This window comes from Castor canadensis, chromosome 11 (genome assembly GCF_047511655.1).
Source record: "Castor canadensis chromosome 11, mCasCan1.hap1v2, whole genome shotgun sequence".
In the NCBI taxonomy this organism is placed as follows: Eukaryota; Metazoa; Chordata; class Mammalia; order Rodentia; family Castoridae; genus Castor; species Castor canadensis.
This window is the reverse complement of record NC_133396.1, coordinates 142,888,452-142,909,649: the sequence shown is the minus strand read 5'-3', so window position 1 is coordinate 142,909,649 and position 21,198 is coordinate 142,888,452. Positions and strand designations below refer to the sequence as shown.

The 21,198-nt window shown below is 48.8% G+C and overlaps 1 protein-coding gene and 1 long non-coding RNA gene across 6 annotated transcripts in view; one reads left to right on the top strand and one right to left on the bottom strand.

Annotated features, from left to right (window-relative positions):
• Cnih3 (cornichon family AMPA receptor auxiliary protein 3) overlaps window positions 1-15,218 on the top strand; it is a 228,087-nt gene extending 212,869 nt beyond the window's left edge. For 3 of the 5 annotated variants that reach the window (XM_074048884.1, XM_020174144.2, XM_020174141.2), the window contains 3 exons: window positions 4,137-4,249; window positions 8,830-8,973; window positions 10,855-15,218. In XM_074048884.1, the coding sequence (XP_073904985.1) occupies window positions 4,137-4,249; window positions 8,830-8,973; window positions 10,855-10,882 (285 nt within the window). In that variant the 3' untranslated portion in view covers window positions 10,883-15,218. The remainder of the gene's footprint in view (window positions 1-4,136; window positions 4,250-8,829; window positions 8,974-10,854) is intronic. The other 2 variants (XM_020174145.2, XM_074048885.1) reach the window with 2 other exon arrangements.
• Window positions 9,891-17,653, bottom strand: LOC141414002 (uncharacterized). The gene is made up of 3 exons (XR_012439126.1): window positions 17,222-17,653; window positions 15,212-15,380; window positions 9,891-10,063 (listed from the first exon to the last, which is right to left on the bottom strand). It is a non-coding gene; the product is annotated as an uncharacterized lncRNA (long non-coding RNA).
• Between the last annotated feature and the right edge of the window lie 3,545 nt (window positions 17,654-21,198).

Genomic DNA, 21,198 nt, shown 5'->3' with positions numbered 1-21,198 from the left:
TCACAACATGTCCCACATCACAGTAGTGGTATCTTCCTGTCCTGCTGCTCCACCTGAGAGCTCTGCCTGAATCCCTGGCCAGCAGCTGTGGCATTTTACAGACAAGGACAACAGGCTCAGCCGTGCTTAACTGTTCTCAGTGTCATACAATCCATCCTTCTGTAACTAACAGGAGTTTAGGTAATGCTTTGAGAAACTGCTGGCTGTGGCTGTGTCAGCTCAGTGTGATTGTGGCTGGAAAGGTTGATGTCTGAGTCTATAGGGGCCACTCAGAGAGGATGGAGGCTCTGCCTCGGCTTTCCCTGTCTTCTACACTCAGCTCCAGATCTTCCCTGTGCCTTCTGGAGCTGTGGCCTTTCTGGTTTTGGTCCTAGACATGCTTATACCAGCCCCTCGGAAAGCCTGTCCTGGGGGCGTGTGAATGGGCCTCCAGCACAAGGGGTTGCTTGCATGTTGCCATATGTCACACCCCAGTGCACCTCTCTCCTTCAGGTGCAGCATCTACACTGTACCTCCTCTTCCTAAGTCTCTACTTCTCTCCTGGATGCCCCCCACCCCCACAGTGAAGATAAGACCCAAATTGTCACATTGTTACATTTTCCTGTGTAATGTATAAAGGGTACCATCAGCTGCTAATCATTTGTATCCTAGCTGCAAGTGAATGGAGACATGAAGGAATGAGAAGGTGCACCAACAGAAATAAAACATTTGAACACAAAATAAATTTAAGTTCCTGGTCAAAAAGTGAATTTAATTTTAAAAAATTCCTGTGAAAACAAGGTTGCCGATGAAGGCTTATAGCTGAGCTGAACAAGGTGGATACAGGGAAGGGAGGAGGCTGCTGTGTTGGGCCGAGGGAGCCTGTGTACAGATGAAGACCTGCTGAGAGATTCTTGCAGAGGTGTTGGAGGAGGCCGGGGGGCGGGGGGGGGGGACCTGGGAAGAAGGACAAACTCTAGAAACAGACTCCGTGGAGACTGATGAGGAAGATCGTGAAAGACAGCTGTGGATCAGGAGATGGAGTTTGCAGTTCAGGAGGAACATGAGTGTTCAAGCCAAGTGGATAAGGAATAACTAGGTGGACCCGTTTGCCAGCAAGTGAAAGTGACTGGTGGAATCTGGGTAGGAAATCAGCATAGAGTAGAATTGGCATTCACCAGGTCCTTCCCTGGTGTCAGGCTGGCTTTACTGCCATCAAATAAGTGGCCTTTTTAGGCAACTTGTGAGGAGGCTGCCTAGGCAGCAGCTTCCCTTCTGAAATGCTGACCACCAGTTCCCACCATAGGCAGGCTTCACATTGTTTCTTCTGCCTTGAACCCCTGGCTGGAATGAACTGTAGACTTCAGCACCCCACCATACCTACACTGAGGCCATGTGGTTAGCGTTTATAACTGTAGAAGGCAAGCATAATAAGCCATGGGGACTCTGTAGACCGTCTATGTGCAATATTTTCTCCACTTGTCATTTGTTAAATGGAGGAAATCAGGCCACTCAACAGCTCCTCTTACAGGAGTGCCTCCCAAACTAAGGGGTGACCCAAGGGTACAGCCAGCATGTCAGTCACCTTTCTGTATTTGCCTGGTAGATTTGGGGGTGGTCTTTATGTAACAGATACTCAAGCTAGGAGGGAGCATCCAGCCTGACAACCCACACAAATGAATAAGCATATACCTGCTTTAGTGGCCATTCAGTCCTGCCTGATAGGTCTGGGGACAAGGGGCAGGTCATACCAGCCTCAATGGCTTGCTAACGAGAGGGAAATGGATGCCCAAGGGGGAAGACAACTAACTCTGTCTTTCCCGTTGATTACTCATTCTGGGGCAGGCTGCTGTATCAGACAAGATAGTTCCAATAGTGATATACTGAAAAAAAAACAACACTCAACTCTTAGTAGCTCAGAACAATGAGTTTCTTTCTCACACTCATCCTGGTTGCCTGGGGGTCTCTCTCCTCACTGGATCCGTACTATGTTTTCAGTATCACATTTTGCATTGGCTCCCAATTGCCCCACCCCCACCCCATACATATTTCACAGCCCCTGGCCACTCAACCACTGGGAGCTGGGAAATGGCACATTATGGTCCAAAGATCATGGCTAAAGTGAGCAAAGGGAAGCAGCAAAGCCACGGTACAGGCCTCATGCAGATGGCCTAGTGGACTTCCATCTGGTCCAGAAGGAGCAAGATCCCTACTCTGTCCGCCTCACATGACAGGGATGCTGGGGGGAGGGGCACGTGTGTGTATAACAAGGGCACGGCTGCTCCTAGAAGGCTCCCTGGATTAATGAGGACCTGTCCCCTTGTGAAGATGCTGTTCATGTTCTGGACATTTGGAGGCAACTGGGAGAAGCCACACAGGTCAGCAGGAGGATTTTTAAAGCCTTTTCTCACACTCAGAAAGTAGGAGACCTCCAGGGCCAGCTGGCCTCCATTAAATAGTTTTTGTTTGCACAGGGATGGTGATGAATCCTCCCTGCTCAAAGGTTAAGGCTTCTCCTATAAATCAAGTCCCAAAGAGAAAAGCAATGTGATTAATAGAAGGATCTGAAATCCAAACCATCAAAGATTGGCATTGGAGATGGGGATGGAGCTATAATGGATGATTCAGGCCCCAGGGCTGTCTGTAAATGTGTTAATTACTCAGCATAAGTGGCTGGAAGTGATGACTTAAAACTGTAGAGATGTGCACAGCAGAACTCACAGCTGCTGCCTCCTAGGGCTGGCACACCCAGCTCAGACAGTGGGCTTTCTCTTTGAATGGGAGACAGCTGAGCGGTGCCCTGCCTGGGTGCAGGTGGAGCTGGTAAGCACAGCTTTGGGTCTTATAAGGAGAATGTCATGGGATGTACCCTTCCCACCAGGTGGTTGGGATTCACAGGGGCCGGCTGTGCCCAGCTCCCCACAGAGGCCAACACCTCTGGCGTGATGGCTCCTATGCTCTGGTTCCAGGGTCACTGTTGAGAAGTCAATGGTGTGGTTAATGCTGCTCCTTGTCCATTGGACTTTGAGAACAAACAAGATGCCCCTTAGTTACAAAAGGCAGTTCTTACCCACATGCCTGCACATGTGTTTATTTTTAAAACAAGTATATGTTTCTCCTCTGCATCTGCCATCTGGACAGCTAGCTCATCTACCTAAAGTGACAGGGAAAATTCAGGCCCTGAAGGCAGGTGGGACAGTTTGAGGCAGTCTGTTAACACCCATGCCTCATCTCCACTGCTGCCAGCCATGCTGCAGACAGACACTGTGGTCAGTACAGTTCATTTGGTCAAATGTTGGTCAAGTCTCCACTGTGTAACTGCCAGGCTTACACAAAGCACTTTAAAAGTGGAGATGAGCAGAGGCCTTGGCTGAGTCCAGGCACAGACTGGGAAATTCTGGAGCCCATCGTGTGTGCAGGGAGGGTGACCCCACATGGACAGGCTGTGAGAAGTTTCCTAGGAGCCTTCTTTATTACTGGCCTAGGAACCATATTTCTCCCTCACAATCACCTTTTAGCTTATAGCTGTCATTTCTGGTAGAACTACTAAATATCTGGAAGGGGTAACTGTCATTTTAAGTTCTTTTCCCTATTTATACCTGGCAGGATTGTGGTGGGGGTGGCGGGGCTCCTCCACCTTCCAGCTGGTCTCCGCTCCCTCTGCCCTGGGATGATTTCTTTCCTTCTCCCAGAGGCTATGCTGTTCCTCCTTATTGTTGTTACTTGGTCTTTCTCTTGGGTTTTCTTGACCCACCCACTGTGAGGCCAAATGCCTTTTCTCAGTTTTTTCCCCAGTCTGCCTGCATTTGAAGTAAACACACATATGCACTAGAGCAGGACATGCAGGGGCTACAGACACAAGAGCAGGACAGGTAGAGGGTCACAGGGACCCTGCTGGAGTTTCTCCTAGTGGCCTGCCTCAGGTCAGATGGCACGAGCACTGGGTCACCTCCTTCAGCCTTCCCAGGGGTCATCGACCACAACAGCAGGTGCAGAGGGTCTGCATCCATTTGGGACTGTATGTAGCATGGTCTTCCAGAAGTGACCAGTCTTGGGACAGTGGCTGCCACAGGGAGGCCTTTGTGCCACACCTGGTGTGTGGGCAGGGGCCACAGGAGTTCTGTTCTCCATCTAACCCTATCTCTGCCCCTTCTTAGCTGGTGCTGCCCGAGTACTCCATCCACAGCCTCTTCTGCATCATGTTCCTATGTGCTCAGGAGTGGCTCACCCTGGGGCTGAACGTTCCTCTGCTTTTCTATCACTTCTGGCGGTAAGTCTGCCCTGGACTGGTCCATCCTCCCTCTGCTCTGCCCAAGTAGCCGCTCCAGTGACAACATCCCTCAAATAGGCCACTTAGGGCTGTTCTTCATCCCTCTCCCCAGGATTCCTCCCACCTTCCTAAGCTGTGCTTAGGCAGTGAGTTCAATAAGGGAAGGCCCTTCTCGTTGGCGCCGTTAATCACACCTCACTACTGAGAGCAGCTGCAGTGTTACTCGCAATTGCTCATCAGCAGATGAATGTATAAATAAAATGGTACATACATACAATGGAATATTATGTGCTAATGAAAAGACATGAAGTACTGAAACTTGCTGCATGGAAGAACTTCAAAGAAAATATAAGTTGAAATGAAGCCAGACACAGATAGATATTCTGTGATTCGACTTATTTTAAAATGTTCAGAAGGGCCAAGAGGAAGTGGGAATGGGGGGTAGCTGCTAATGGATTTTCTTTTTAGGGTGATGAAAATGTTCTGAAATTAGATAGTCCTGGTGGTTACACATCTCTAGAAATAGTATAAGTTGTACACTTTAACAGGGTGAATTTTATGTTATGTAAATTGTATCTTAATAAAAGAGTACCTACCAGATGGATTGGCTTTTCTGGGACAGTCTGATTTCACATATTCTATTCCCTGCTATGCGTCAAGCCATGCATCAGGTCATGTGACTTGAGCTTTTTTAAAAAACATAGTTGTACAGGGGTTTCATTGTGATATTTCTGTATGTACTGACAGTGTACCCTGGTTAGGTTCATCCCTGCCATCATTCTCCTGCGTTCCCCTCCCCCCTACTTAAAATGATTTTAGCAGGTCTCATTGTTCTGTTTTCATACATGTATATAAAGTGCATCAACCATACTCATCCTCCTTCATCCTCTCTATTCACTCTCCCCCTCCCGCTAGTACCCTACCCCAACAGGACCTGTTTTATATTCCTGTGGTTCATTGTTCAGTGGGGTTTTGCCTGTGAGTGTATTGTCCTTTGATCAGTCCAACCCCCTCTGTTACTCTTCCTTACCCTTTTCCCCCACCCCATATTGTTCATCAGCTTTCAGTTTTGATGAGCCTTCTTCTTACACAGAGGTGATGCATTTCCGTATTATTCACTCCCTGTTGTCTCTTTCCCTCTCCTTCCTCCCTTAGTCTCCTCTTATAAAATATAGTTACCGTATGGATATAGGCAGCAGGGGTGGGGCGCACCATGGTAGTAGAAAATGTAATTGTGCAGGATGCAGGCCTTGCTCCCAGAGCTCTGGACTCCCAAACCATTTCATCACTGTCACTTTAGCATAAAATAGAGCCTTGTCACAGTCACGTATAGAGATCTCACTGTCATTTAGCAAACATATGGAACACATACTGTGAGAGATTCTGAGATGAAGTCCTTAGCTGACAAGGGGAAGGACTGCAGGAATGTAGAGAAAGAAGCCCCTACCCTAGCCTAAAGAGTAACACTGGTCTTCAGGGTCTGGAAAAGCATGCTGAGGTCGAGGGAATGGAATGTGCAAAGGCACAGAAGTGAGCAAGCAGTTGGCATGTTTCGGGGTACATCATTTGTTTAGTGTGGTTGGATATAGGGTTTTTGGATGGATTAAGAAGAGACATGACTGACAAGACATCTGGGAGCCTTGCATGGAGGTCAGAGAGGAGTTGATGGAGAATTAAGATTGATTTACTCTGCATGGCGGGGAGTGGGGCACCAGAAGCTCTGAAGGAGAGAAATGGGTACCACCTGATCTGATTTGAGGCAGTGATCCCACAGGAGTGTGAAGGTGCTGTGGAAGGTGGAATATTGAGGACAAAATCTAGTGAGGCATTGTGGTGAAGTGTCAGGTGAAGAGATTCCTGGGTAGTAGCAGTTGGGATGGTGAGAGAACAAGAGAACCCATGGAGGCCTTACTTATGATTAGGTGCAGGAGGTGAGGGAGAGGCAACCTTGAAGCTGGGAGGGTGATGGTGCCATTGGCCAAGCATAGAGGACAAAAGAAACCACAGGTTTAAGGAAGAAGAAAAATTAATTGATTACATAGAGAAATTCTATATTAAGTGTACTGGTCAGTTTTCTGTTATTATAGAAAAATAGATTTATTTTGACTCAGTTTTGGAGATTTCAGTCCATGGTTAGTCGGCTCTGTTGCTTTTGGCCAGTGACGAGGCAGAACATCATGGTGTGTAGTTGGGGAAGCTGCTGTCCTCATGGCAGCCAGGAAGTGGGAGGGGGAGAGAGAGAGAGAGAGAGAGAGAGGGAGAGAGAGAGAGAGAGAGAGAGACATCACACAGGGACACACCTCAATGACTTAAGACCTCCCACTAGGCCCTACCTCCTAAAGGTTCTATCACCTTCTAATAGCACCACGGACTGGGAACCATGCCTTTACCACATGGGCTTTGGGGGTGTCCAATCTATAGCATTAAGTAAAAGCAATCTGCTAGGATTCAAACAGTGAGAGAAGCCAAGTAAATAGAAGACTCATGGTGTAGAAATGTGAATTCTTTCTCGGGGTCTCCATGTTTTCTTCATCCAGGGTCCACAACACAACTGCAGTGGGTTTCATTCTCCCTACCGTACGCACAGGTCACTGCCCACTGAGGGTAAGTCAGCTGCTGGTGTCACTCAGCCTGTGTGTGGCAGGACGGTGTCTCTACTTCTCTTTTGTGAGAAGCTCATTCTGTCTCCTCCCACCTCAGTGTGGTACAGGAGCAGGCTTTTCTCATGAAAGGAATTTGTCCTGAGGTCCTTCAAGTTTGAGCTGTCAAAGCAGGGCATCAAAAACATGGCTGAGGGCTAGGGATGCAGCTTGGTGGTAGAGCATGTGCTCAGCACACAAGAGGCCCTGGGTCCCGTACCCAGCACCACAAAAAAAAAGAAATGTGTGGTCAATTTGTGAAGTTTCTATCGATACAGTGTTTTAGGACTAGAGCTTGTCTGAAGGAGAAAATGGAAAGCTAGCCAGTGTCCTTACACTTGGGTGTGTGCCTGTGGAGGAAGGAGCAGCTGCGATTTCTTTGCCTTATTTTGTTTTTGGATTCCCAACAGGATCTAGCCCAGTTCCTCACAATTAGTAAGTACTCAGAACATGCAAGAAAAGCAGGATGAGGACATTCCTGGAACACCACTTTCTCCCTTTTCTTTACCTCCTCCTTTCCAATAGGTCCAGTCCAGTGTGCTTCTCACACAAATAAGGCCCCTTCTACTGTCACTCTTAGATTGCCTTGATAGAAGTAGAACTTCCACTGTTTCTTAGCACCTGTTTTTGCAGGTTATTTGCATATATTACCTGCCATTGTCATCACAATGGCACTTTCAGGTGAGCAGTTTCCCATTTTTCAGACAGGTTGAAGACTGATCCAAGGAAGGACAGACTTGTGAGCAGTGGAGTCCTGGTTCTTTCCACCAAGGCACTTGGTCACCCACATAATGAGGTCACTTGGGAGCTAAGCCATAGTGAAAGAAATAGGTTTTGACATTTGCTTCTGGGAAGAGGAGAGGTGAGGGTAGGAAGGCTATGAGCTGGCAGCTGTCATTGAATCTGGGTTCTGATGTACCCTCTGCAGAGTGTCAGTGACAAGAAGGGGAAGGAGGGAACTGAGCCTCCAGCTCTGCAGGTTGATACCCTTTAGGGATGGTCTTCAAAGCCAGGAGATCCATCTGATCAGACCTGGCTCTCCTGGAGCCTCCTCAGGGTGGACCACTGCAGGGTCCCAGAACCTAGCAGAAGTAATGAATCTGAGCCCCTGCCTCTCAGAATTCCTTTCTTAGGAGCATTCCACTGGACAACCTCAGCTGAACTATGTTCTTGAGCCCTTCAGGAGGCAGAGGTCCCAGGGGAGAGTCCTGCTAATTGCTGAAGATCAGATCTAATTGTGACAACCACTTCACAAGGGCCCCAGGTCTCAGGGAGGGAGCGCTGCTCTCCCCCCCTGGTGGTGGTCTGTTGCTGGGGAGCGATGTGGGTGTGGATTTTGAAGTGGACAGTTTGGTATACTTTCCTCTCCATCCACTGCTCTTTTGCATCCCCCAAAATGGTCAGTGTTCTCTTTGTGGTCCCGGGTCCTTCTAGCAAGGAAATAAGTACCTGAAAACAACTCTGTACTCAGCAGAATATGAGGTTTCTCCCAGAGGAGTTGGGACTTTACATGAGGATCTGGGAAGAGGACCACACGTAATCCAAAGAATTAAATTGTAAGGTAGAGTGAGGTCGCCTGGGAGCAAAGCCATAATGAGGTCACCTCAGAGCATGAGGCAGAGGTCCTGTGTCTTCACCACTGCCACACTTCTACCTGTGCTCAGAGGAAGCTCTTCTGAGTACCTCCTGAGGGACACTGGGTGACACATTTTTCCTTCTGTCAGCATCTGTATATGTGGGCAAAAACACTGTGATGTGGGTGGAGCTGGGTGTTGGAGAACCTGCTGGGACACTTAGTAATATAGACTGTGGCTTGGTCAGAAGGTAGATGACTGCTGGGCATGGCTGCTGGAGGGAAGTCCTGCACCAGGAATGCTTGGTCAGGGTGACATCGGGAGTCCCAGAGCCTGAGAGCCAATGTTACCTTGTCCTCTCCTGCAGATATTTCCACTGTCCAGCAGACAGTTCAGAACTAGCCTACGACCCACCAGTGGTCATGAATGCAGACACCTTGAGCTATTGTCAGAAAGAGGCCTGGTGCAAACTGGCCTTCTATCTTCTCTCCTTCTTCTACTACCTTTACTGGTGAGTTTCTGCCCCAACTGTTGGTTTTGGCTTCTGAAACAAATGGTGGGGAATTTCAGGCTAGCCTTGGGGAGGTGGTCTTGGGGAGATGGCCTATGGGGAAAGTGTGGCTAATGGGGTCTGATCGCAGCGGTTGGATTCTGGCTTGGGAGCAAGAGCTCCTACAGGAAGAAGTAAGGGGCAGGAAGCTCTGTGCACATCCTTAGGTCCATAGTTACACACATTCTATCAACAGCTCCTAGGAGGTAGTTGGAGAGTCGCCATCTTTCCAACAGGACTTCTTGCCCCTCAGAACTCCTCAGTTCTGCCTAGCACTTACTGAGGCCCCAGGACCTAGCCTCATCACACCTTGCTCCCAGCCTATTTGTAAAGATTCTTGGGTACCACAACAGTATCCCCCACCCCGCCCTCCACCTCCCACTCCCAGTGGCAGTCATGCTTCACAGAGTGGCACATTGGTCATTAAATGCTTATACTTACAGTTGTCCCAGTATTATATAACCTCATTCTGATTGAGTAAGTCCTGCTGATGTTGCAACTTCATTTCAGGCCTCTCTCCTCTTCACCGCTTCACTTGGATGTCCTAGTTAAGTAGAGAGCTGTAATCTGCAGTCTCATGGTCTGACCCCCCGAGAGTGATTTTTCTGGAAACATCTCCTGCCCTTCCTGCTTTTCTTTGTGTTTTCCCTGGAGCCGCTCCCCATCACCTTATTATACCACTTCTACCTGTGTTATGGAGGTCCCTCAACACCCCCGTGGTGCTTCCAGAGGACCATAGTGACAATAGTCAATGCAGAGGAGGGGCAGTGGGGTCAGACTCCACAGCCATCTTGTGTCACATTGGTGGTAGCAGGCTGGGAAGTCGTCACGATCCCCAGCATTCAAGAATGAGCCAGACTCTGAGCTAAGAGCTTTGGGTGTATTGCTGAATTTATGAGATAATATCTTTACCCACATATTAAAATGGGGAAACTGGATCTGAGAAGGTAGAAACTTTTCCCAAGGTCACGGCTAACAGTGTCATGGCTGGAAGTCCATCCCAAGTCTGATTCCAGAGGCTGAAGTCTTCCCAGATGGCTGTCTTAGGAACCTGTAGACAAGGTGTTATCAGTGAGGATCAGGATCAGTAGGGAGGGTGCACTGCTTAACAATGCAGATTCTCAGGTTTGGATTCACCAGAGGCTGGGCTCTCATGAACTTGGGTAACCCACGCCCTGGAGGATTTTTAGGTGGCCTACTTCGTGAGCTCTCAGAACACAGGGATGCATGTCCCCTTCTGGAGCCCCTCCTGGAGTCCCTCTCAGACACAGAGACATGCATCCCCTCCTCACAGTGCTGGAGCACTACCTTAGGCCCGTGCTCTGAATGCCTGGAGTTTGTTAGGATTGGAGGGCCAGGGGCTTCCCAGAGAAAGCCCACTTAGTACCTCTGCCCAGAGGGCTGCATTCGCACATCCACGCTGTGACTGTGGTGATGCTGTACCCCAATCCCCAGCACTAACACAGTACACAGTGTTATCTAGAACCCCCGGATGCTGCTGTCACATAAGCACAGGCAGCAGCTGGTGGCATAAAAAATGTGCTCCCACCCCGGGACCTGCCCTGCAATCAGTCACAGAATCAGGATAAGAACAAGAATGTTCTCCTGATGAGAATAATGGTAGGCACTTAGAGCAATAATCTTTTATCTAGGGGACACAGCATGCCATGTTGTCCTAACAAAGGTTCACTTTGGTGTTGTGGGAGGTAGTAGGGACACAGTAGGGAGTGAACCAGATGGCCTAGTGGCAGGAATGGGGGCGAAGCCTTCGGAAGTCTCTGCTGAGAGTCTGGAGTCCTTTGCTGATTTCCACTAACACTTGCTTTTCCTTTCTGTTTGCAGCATGATCTACACCCTAGTGAGCTCCTAACTCAGACATCATCAGACTCAGGAGAGGCCGAGGCCCAGGCCTCTGCTCCTGGGGCTGGAGGAAGGGCCTGAAGAGGAAGACAAGAGGAAGATGAGACTCCCAGAGTGAGCAGAGGGAGGTGGAATCACACAGCAGCCGGAGCTGAGAGTCATGCGTGTCTATTGTCCTGTGTATCAGTCTGTGCCATTCACGTCCACAGGGGCTGTAGAGCCTCTGAGCATCCGGGATGCAGGGAAAAGTGGTGCTCAAACACTAAGCTTCTCTGAGATACAGTTGTCGCTTCCTGAATCCACTTCATGGAACCGCCTTGCGAGTCCACACTGAGTTCTTGGATGGGGAGAATGAAGCCTGAAGACTGGAAGGTGCAGGCTAAGGACTGAGTGGCCCAGTGTCAAGGCCATGTGTGCGGGATGGTTGAAAGCCTCAAGGCTGCTGCTTGCAGGCTGCCTGAGACCCTTGCAGTATCTCTTCTCCACTGTGGCTCCCTGTGCCTCTGTGGCAGGGTGGAAGGGTGAAGGCCTGCCTTCCCTGTGGCCAGCCCAAGCTGCATATGTCTGCTTTCATGCTGTGCCCAGGGCAGTGACTTCCTGAGCAGGGTGTGGGGCAGGATGTGGCAGTGAGGAATATGGAAAAATGGATTTCTACATTTGTGACATGTTCAAGGTGTGAGTTCTTCACCATTGCAAGGTGTATTTTTTGGCTGCACCTCGGAGTCATTTAATGCAAACCAGCTGGTCAGTAGTGAAAGCCACCTTTCTGTAAAAAAAAAAAAAAATCCCAAAGCAGCTCCAAGCCAGAAAGTCCTGGGAGTGGCTGGTCTGTGCCGTGGGCCTCACAGTCAGGAAATGAGACAGCATAATTTTAGGTTCAGATTATGGTGTAGGGTCATTTGTACTGTCTGGTGCAGGGTGAGAACATCAGCTGATTTAGAATTTTCCACTCAACTTTCTCTCCTTTTTTGGGTGGGGGCTCTGCAGGAGTTTGTAAATAATGAAAGGCGGAGATTTTGTGATGTTTAAGCTGGGCACAGTGCTTCTGACCTTGTCCCCAGACATCCTTGCTTTTCTGCTATGTGACACATATCTGTGTATAGATGTGCAGGCTCGTGTCTGCAGCCTGGGGCTCTGGTCAATGAATGACGTTTGTGTAACACGCTGTGTGCTGTGTTCAAAGTGCAGTGACGACTGAGCCTCTTGCCTCTCTGGCTCTCATTCACCCCCATCACAGGTGGCGTCCTCTCCATACAGTACCACCCTGGTAGGTAGGAAAAGCAAAATTTCCAAAAGGCATTGTGCTTCTAAAAATTCTACAGAAAACAAAATGCAGACTTTTGCTTGGGGGGCTGGGGGTATAAAACTGGAGAACTCCAGGCATTGGTTTGGGACCAGCTTCCCCTCGCCCCAGGCCCCTTTTTCCAGCTGGGTACCTTGTTGGGCAGAACTACCTGCAGTGCTGCTGGGCCTTGGCTTGGCTACCTCACTGGGGAGACTCGTTACCTGAATTCCAGCCTGCAGACAGCGAATCTAACCCCAGCCTCCTGTAAACCAGCAGAAATGGAGAGGGTAGAGGGTCTGGGCTACTTCTCACTATGAGCTGTTTGCTTGTTTCACACTTTGCCTCTCTCCAAAAGGATCTGAAGTGGGAGACCCAAGTTCACAAAGACTGTTAAAATGGAATTGAGAAATTCAAACTGATAAAAGAGATACCAGCACCCAAAGACTCTTTGTTGTGATTGAGCATTAAATTCGTAGTAAATGACAGTTCACATCTACACAGCACTTCACATTTGGCAGATTATGTTCATATCTCACTGGACTCGCCTTGTAATCCTGTGAAGTCAGGATTCTTTTCCCCGTTTTGTAAGCTGGCTGAATCTCATAGAGGGTAAGTGGCTCGCCTACAGTCACACAGCAGTTGCAGACCTGCTAATGAAGCTGAAAGTCTGGCTTCAAAAAGCTCATGTCCTTTTCAACACCCCCAAAGCTGGCACAGCAGCTCAGGGTCCTATAAAAGTTTGGTTGGTAGTGTTGACTTTTTGAGAGAAAAGATTTTAAAAATAAAGCTAGTTTAGAGGGAGAACTTAGGGGCCTGGCTTTCTTCTGTGGGAGGTGAGGCTCTTAGCAGTATTCTAAAAGCTGCAGGTGCCTCTTGACTCTTCTGTTTATGAAATAGAAACATCCAGATATTTTCTTCCCCAAGTTGTGACTAGGAAACAACTCCAGTGATCTTTTGGGAATTTCAGTGAGTTTTTGATCCTGGGGAGAAGTGCATCCTGATACAGAAGATAGAGTGTGTGTTGTGGGACAGGCACCATGGTGAGTGCTCCACGTTCTCACCCACGCCTGTAAACAATCCCGCACATGTCACCCGGCTTCTCTGCTGAGGCCCTCACAGAAAGCAAGGACTCCCAAGCTAAACCTGCCCAGAACAAGAGCTGGACTTAGGAATATGTGGCCACACCACAGCAGTAGTTAGAGCTGGGGGTGCAGGCACGCTGTACACACAGCGAGCTTTCTCCTGGTCCTTGTCACGCACCATGAGGTGGATCAGATCTGTTTTGTGGATGAGGGATCTGAGGAGAGGCATGTGCAGAGGTGTATAGCTGATCAGGTGCATGAATAAACCCCTGCCAGCCTCCTCTCACGTGCTTTTGCCTGCCTGGCCATCTTTGTCTCCCACTCTGTGGCCCTCGGAAATGACCAGAAGGAAGAAGAGAGAGAACAGCAGGGAAGCCCCAGGTCTTCCAGATCTTCATTAATCCAACACGAATTGTGCTCCTTGAGCAAGGGAGAGCTCACCATATGGAGCTGGGGACACAGGCAGCACCTGAGGTGGTGTAGCACTGTGGTCCCATCCCTGAAAAGACAGAGCCACAGACTTGGGTGGTCCTGCAAGGCCAGTGGTGACAGGAGCTCACTTTTCACTTTCCTGAGATGGAGGACAATGCCCAGCATGTTGGCTTGTGATAAAGGTGAGCTGATTTCCTGTCTGCTAGAGACTTGGCACAGAGCCTGGTAGGTCCACAGGGCAAGCCTTCCCTGTATGCTGGCCAAAGTAGGTTCTTACCCTGCAGGGATGCCACAAAGGCCAGCTGCTCTCAAGGCCTTAGTTCCTTCTGTAGCATCCTGGGCACAAGCCAGGCTCAGGCATGACCCCTCATTTCCATGTCACATTCTCTAGGCAGTGATGGCGACCACTGTAGCCACACTCATGTGCCTGGTCTGCCAAGCATTTGGTGTACTTGGTCTCACTTAATCCCTGCAACAGTGTCATGTAACAGGATCACGACTGTCTTCAGTTCATAGCTGAAAGCATCAAGCTCACTGACATTGAGGACATGAACCAAGGTCACAATGGCTGATTAGTTAAGGGGCCCAGACTCCAACCTGAGCCTCTAGGGCCTTGGCCAGTTTTACATTCCCAACAGGGCAATAGCATCCAGGGAGACAACAGGAAGTGATTAAGAAGAGAATGGAGGATGAAGATGGACAGGAGAGGGATGTCCTGGAATGAGGCACTGCTGGCCTCCTGTGTCTGACTTTATGACCCAAAGGATTTGCCTCCTTTGGGTGGAATTATGATAGTTAAGTAAATCATGTTCAGAGAGTTTATCATCAAGAGCCTGTCTTGCTCTTCTGTGCCCCATCTGCTCCCTTCTCTGCACTGGAGGGTTATGTAAATAAAATGGGTGAGATGCTTCTCACAGCAGCTGCCTTCCTTCCCTCCCTTCATCCTGGGGGCGACTGTCCCAGACATGTGACAGGGGTAACAGTCCCCCTGCTTCCTATTTTTAGGTTTGGTGATTGCACCAATGTTGAATACAGTTGTCATCGTTATGACAGTTCTGTTCTCCTGCGTGAGAGATGAATGCAGCCAGAAAATGCTTTGACAACAATTAATTGCACTCACGCTGTGTCATTACACAGATCCCTTTCATAACCCTGACTGTTTTTGGACTGGGCCACTTTGTTCCACACTGTGCTCTGGGATATGACTGTGGACAGAACCTTCTCAGCCTTCAGAGCTGCTAGTCCATTCTGGGCATCTTTGTGCACGGCTGCTCCAAGGCTCAGGCAGAATCACTGTGGGTGTTTGAGGAGAGAAGCTACTGGGACACGCCTGTGATGTGACAGAGGAAAAAGAAAGGAACTGAACAGTGAACAGAAGGGTGATTCTTCAGGACACCGCCAGGGCATTTCTGGGGAAAGGGGAGACAGGTATCAGCTTTGTCCCTCCAGCAGCAGGGAGCACTCTCCCTGTGAGAACTGTATAGTACAATAGTGGTTTTACACAGCTACATTTGTAGAGGAAGAAGATCTCATTGCTTACCACAGTTTGGGTCTCAATTGCTTCCCGTGCTCCAAACTTAGAAACAGGGTCAAAATAGCCATAAGAAAATGGCTTTGACCCCATCCGCTCTATGGTCATTTCTTCCCCATTCCATTCTGCCCCGACGTCTCTGGATTCCACAGAAGTGTCTGGCTTCCTGTTCTGTGAACTTGGATTCACATGTTAGCCGTTATTTTCTTCCTTCCCAGCTAGATGTGTGTTAGAACTGAGGCTTAGAAGAACCAGTTGTTCAGATTTTTAGGGCTTTTGCTAAATAGTTGTTAAACACAGCCATTACCAAAACCAACATTATGTAAGCATTCATAAATTACTTTAAAAACAAAGGTGAAACATAGTAAAAACTCATCACTTCCTAATCATTTTGTACTACCTGTGTTCTTCAGGTCACACCTGTCCTACCTGCAGTAGTGTTCAGATTCAGTGCTTGGGTGTGATGGAAGTGTTTGTACCACAGGAATTGGCACGTGCTCCGGAACAGGCCCCTCCTCTCCCATCCTTTCCCCGTCCCCAAGTGCTGAACATTACCAGTACCTCTTGTCCCTGACTCTGGTATGCTGTGTGACTACACCATGGGAGCCAGTGACCAGAGTGGCACTAGGCAACCAGGGCCACCAGGGGTAGATCACTGCCCCTGATATGCAGCTGTGGTTTCTGAGCCTGGGCCCCAGTGGTACTGTCTCAGGGATGGGGGGATTGAGTTAGTCAGTTTCCCATCACGACAGCAGCAGTCACCTGACACTGCACACGGAAAAGATGTAGTTTGGCTCACTGCTTTAGAAGTTTCAGTCCATGATCAGCTGACTCCATTGCTTTGGGCCTGTGACAGCACATCCTGGCAGGAATGTGTGGCAGAAAGTGAAGAGACAGGAAGAGACCAGGTCCCCACACCGGGTTCAAGGGAATGCTCCCAGTGACCTAGAAACCTCCCACTAGGTCACCTCCTAAAGGTTCTACAACCTCCCAATGATGCCACCCTGGGGGCCAAGCCTCCAACACACAGGCCTGTCGGGGAGCTGCTCATCCAGACCATAGTGGCAGGAAAGGACCTCAGCAGCTTCAGTCACTGAGCTGGAGGACACAAGGGCTTGGGTTGGGATAGGATCTGTGAAATCTACCTGGCTAGGCATGAAAGTGTATTGATCCTTAGAACCTAGTCCTATGCTCTCGCTGACCTGGGGCCTTCTCCCTTTTTCAGTATGGGTCCCTTCCCAGGAGGCTCCAAGGTCCTCTACAGTGAGGTCCGTGCCTCCTGTCTGAGCCTCAGGGTGGGCATAGGCCACACTGTGCCACGTGACGCACCTCATGAACGAGAAGATCATGGGTGTGAGATGCCTCATGCTGGGCTTGCTGTACGACATAAGCTCTGTAACTCCCTCTCCTCACTGAGCCAGGTACTGCAAGTTGACACAGGCCTTTGGGTTTACAGACACAGTACTCTCAGAACATCGTCCTTCCTGGGGTTTGACTACCTGACAGCCAGCAAGACAGACTTAAATGCCACTCTAGTCATACAGGGGGTGAGCAGTAACCCTTGTCCTTTTCAGAAATCCCCCCCGAGTTAGAAAAACAGCACCCCCTTTCTGGAAGGAACGTGTGTCTGGTATTCTAGAGCAGGAAAGAAGAGAGGAGAGCCCAGTTACACCCCAGTCCCCACAGTGAATTGTATGAACTGAATCTGTCAGGCGTCATGCCCAGGACAGGCTCCTTGGATTCTGCAATGAAACAACTTGCAGCACTGGAGGCCTTGGGGGCTCAGCCTTTGTGGCATCGTAGGCAGGTCTCGGAATGTTCTTGTTTTCCATAGCTAAGTGGAGAATGTGCTTCAAGATGAAGACAGCATTCTCAGTGAGATGGGCATGCCCAACAGATGGGCAAATCCCCAAAGGATGGCCTGGAACCCCATGCTCTGGGTGACCAGTCTTTGTTCGTAAGCAGTATTTCAGGATTGTATTTAAACAATGGGGCTTCCCTGTGTACAACAACACTTACCTGTGTTATTATAGGTTCAGTGCAAAGATAAGTCAACAGGACTCAGTGGGAGCTTTGGCAGTGACCCCATCTAGGTAAAAATAAGAAAAGGAGATCAGAGCACATTCTGCACTGACACAAGCCACCCCAGTTTAGGTTTCCAGCCTCACAGTTTGGGCCCAGCTCTGCTGGATACAGAAGAGCTTCAGGATTAGGCTCATATTTGCTAGGAGCTGATCAGCAGTAACCCAGGAGTGCTGGTGCACTGATGAGCGTAAGCCCAAATGGTGCTGTGGGGTCTGCACTTGACCTTGTCCTGTTCAGTTTATTCCAGCAACTTGCATTTGAAGACAGCCAGTCAATGCAGGGAGACACAGAGCTCAAAAGGATTAAATCAGCCTGGGAAGAGGAGACTTAAGAAAAACATCACAAGTCCACACCCACTAGAGGAAATGTAATGGGCACAAGTGGAAGGTCTTAAGATTGGGCTAAAAGCAGTCAGAAGGGGAAGGGTGGAAGAGGGCTGGGGTGGTGACCAGGAAGGGGTGTGGGTGTCAACAGACCTAAGCTGTTACAGAAGTTAACAGTGTGAGGTCCCTGCCCTAAAGCTGCAGCTGAGTCAGGCTCCATAGCACAAAGTCTAGAGTGAAGTGCACTGTGACCCTGGGCCCTTGCCGACTCAGGATTAAGGGTACAGCTAGCTCACAGCCACATTCTAAGAGAGACACTGAGAAAGGGCATCTAGAGTCCATATCATGGGACTGGGGGGAGAAGCTTCCAGAATACTGTCTTCAAAGACTCAACAGACAGGACAGAGGCTGGTGAGAGCAACCTCTGCCCTCGCTGTTCATAAGATGTTGGGCAGTGGTGTCCCCGTGCAGTTCTGGGTAAGGTTAGGCCAAAGCAGAGCTCTGAACCCAAATGCAGAGACCGCTGGGTTGGCGCCAGCAGGCTTCCAGACCTGCTTTACTGGGGCCCCTTGTCACCCTCACTGAGAGCTGGCTTGCAGGGCCTGCCCTGCCAAATGTGGTGGGGGCTCTGGGGAGAGGCTTGGGGCAGAGCTTCCAGGAGCAGATGGCAGAGTGAGGGATGTGTGTGCTATGGGATGGAACAGGTTCCACATATGGAACAAGGTGTCAGAAGTACTGTGAAGAAAGAGGACTTGGCCCAAGTTGGGCAGTTGCATTTGTGACAATTCACCAGCCCTGCACAAATAAAAGGGCTGAACTCAGTGTACTATGTGTTAGGGCGTTTGAGGCCAGTTATTTATTTAGAAAGCTCAGGAGCTGGGCCTTTTCCTCTTTAGGCCCACAATGAAGACATGCTGAGCTAACCTGAATTTTGGATAGCTTTTGGAATCTGCAGGAGGCAGAGACAGCCGCATCAGTAGGTGTCAGGAGGAGGGCTGCTCTCACAATGTGGGTTCCTGCAGCTGTGTCCCAGAAACTCCTCACTGGGTTAAGCACCATTAAAACAGGCAAAGCCATGTGGAACCCCACAGCCTCAGTCTCCGAATCACTCAAACAGCCTGCTCCTGGACCCAAGGGAGCAAAGACAGCTGAGCAACTGTGAACTCCACTACCGCCTTTGATGACAGAGTGTTTAGAAAACCTTGACCACGGGGAAAAGACCAGGCCTTTGGGTGTTGTCTATTGGTTTGGGAGGGTCAGCTGGTGGTCAGGGCTGCATCCTGCAGGAAATGACACACAGGAAGCCGGTGCTCGGTTCCCTAGGTCCTACATGTGTCTGAAGTCACTCAGTGCTTCTGCTCTTGGGCTCCCACTCCATGTTCACACCAGGCCATGAGAGGAGGAATGAGTGAAGGGCCTGAACCCCCACTGCACAAGGCCTCCTTTCATGTTTGCTCAGTTTTTGGAGGTCAGTCAGTCCAGCTCTAAGGGTAGGGGACAAGGTGGTATTGAGCAGGGCCCTGTCAATACCCTATACTCTCCACTCACACCTGCCCACCCTTTAGCAAGGCCAGAGGCCTGGTGTAGGGTGGGGGAGGTGAACTGAATAGTTCAGCTTTGACACCAGTGTCCCAGCCCACCAGGAGTGACTGGGACTCTGCTTTGTCACTGCCTTCCTGAGGGTTGGTCTGCTTCTGGGGTTGGGATGTCATCAGGTGATCGTGAGCTCCTGCATCACTGAGCAAGCCCTGGTCTGGGAATGAGGAGGACCTAAGTTGGAATTCCAACTCTTTCTTAGCCTTTCTGAGCCTCAGTTCCCTCACCTGTGTGAGGGGGTGCTAATGTGCAATTTTGCATGGAGGCTGTGAACATTGAATGAGTTTATTTACACGACATCAGTTTACTATGGAAAGTACAGTACACGTGTGAGAGCTTGTTACTCCTACAGTCACAGAGGAGTTGAATTTTTCACCTCAAGAGTATGTTTAAAGCTCAGCTGTATCAGAAATGGTTGGCAGGAGGGGCTGACAGATGGGCCCTTAGACCTGAGGGAGATGAACCACTGCCCTGCTCTGCTTTCCTATAAGAGGCCATCAATGGCTTGTGGAAGGAAGACGCCGTTCTCTGTGAAGGCTGCTGGCTGGGATTCAGGACATTTCTGACTTTGCAGTTTGACTCCTGAGGTCAATCTTTTACTGTAGGTCTAAAAATATAAACACTCAAATGAGAACTTTACTAATTGTGGATAATTTTCCACTGGAGGAGCTATTTCTGCAGTTAACTCCATTAAGCTAGTCTTATTCCTTGGATAATTTTTAATACACTGTCATGAAACCATTTCCACATTTTTTCATTTTCATTTTCCTAAAATTATTTTCGCTGAGGTCACTTATCTTCTGTGCAAAATTTATGAACTACGTTAAACTCAGTCAGTTTTCTATAACCTGGCTTCTGCCATTGACTTTCACATGGAACCACTAATTTTTACGAAGTCCAAATTCCTCCATCAGTTTTGCAGCAACAGTTTCCTTCGTCAATGTGTAGTCACTAACAAGTTTTATTATGGGATGCTTCAGCCCATTGAACTTTTATTTGGTGATTATTTCACTGGTTCTGTTTTCCTCCATCTCAAATCCTATAGTTCCCACTGTTATCAACAAGAAGGAGTTTTTCAGTAAATTCATCCTTCACATCTTTTGTCCTGGGCTGCTTTAGTCATTGTCAAATTTATTCTATTCTGATTATTTCAGCCAGAAGTATTAATTATCATAGGATTCAGGAAAGGCAGTCTATTTCTATTTCCTAGTGAACGTGGATATTAGCAGGTGGATTTGGATTTGGACAAGGGTTAGCCATGTCTTTGGCTGATGCAGTTTTGCAGGATTCTTTCTAATGAAGCAAAGTGAGGCCATCACTGTCAATGTAATGGAGGGTCCGAATGCCCCAAGTTGACTGAAGCATTAAAAGACGGTGAGGAACTCTTGGGGATAGACCCAAAAGACCGTGACACAGGTGACTCCAGAGGCACCTGCACATCCATGTTTATTGCGGCACTATTCACAATAGCCAAGTTATGGAAACAGCCAAGATGCCCCACCACTGACGAATGGATTAAGAAAATGTGGTATCTATACACAATGGAATTTTATGCAGCCATGAAGAAGAACGAAATGTTATCATTCGCTGGTAAATGGATGGAATTGGAGAACATCATTCTGAGTGAGGTTAGCCTGGCCCAAAAGACCAAAAATCGTATGTTCTCCCTCATATGTGGACATTAGATCAAGGGCAAACACAACAAGGGGACTGGACTTTGAGCACATGATAAAAGTGAGAGCACACAAGGGAGGGGTGAGGATAGGTAAAACACCTAAAAAACTAGATAGCATTTGTTGCCCTTAACGCAGAGAAACTAAAGCAGATACCTTAAAAGCAACTGAGGCCAATAGGAAAAGCGGAACAGGTACTAGAGAAAAGGTTAGATCAAAAAGAATTAACCTAGAAGGTAACACACACGCACAGGAAATCAATGTGAGTCAATGCCCTGTATAGCTATCCTTATCTCAACCAGCAAAAACCCTTGTTTCT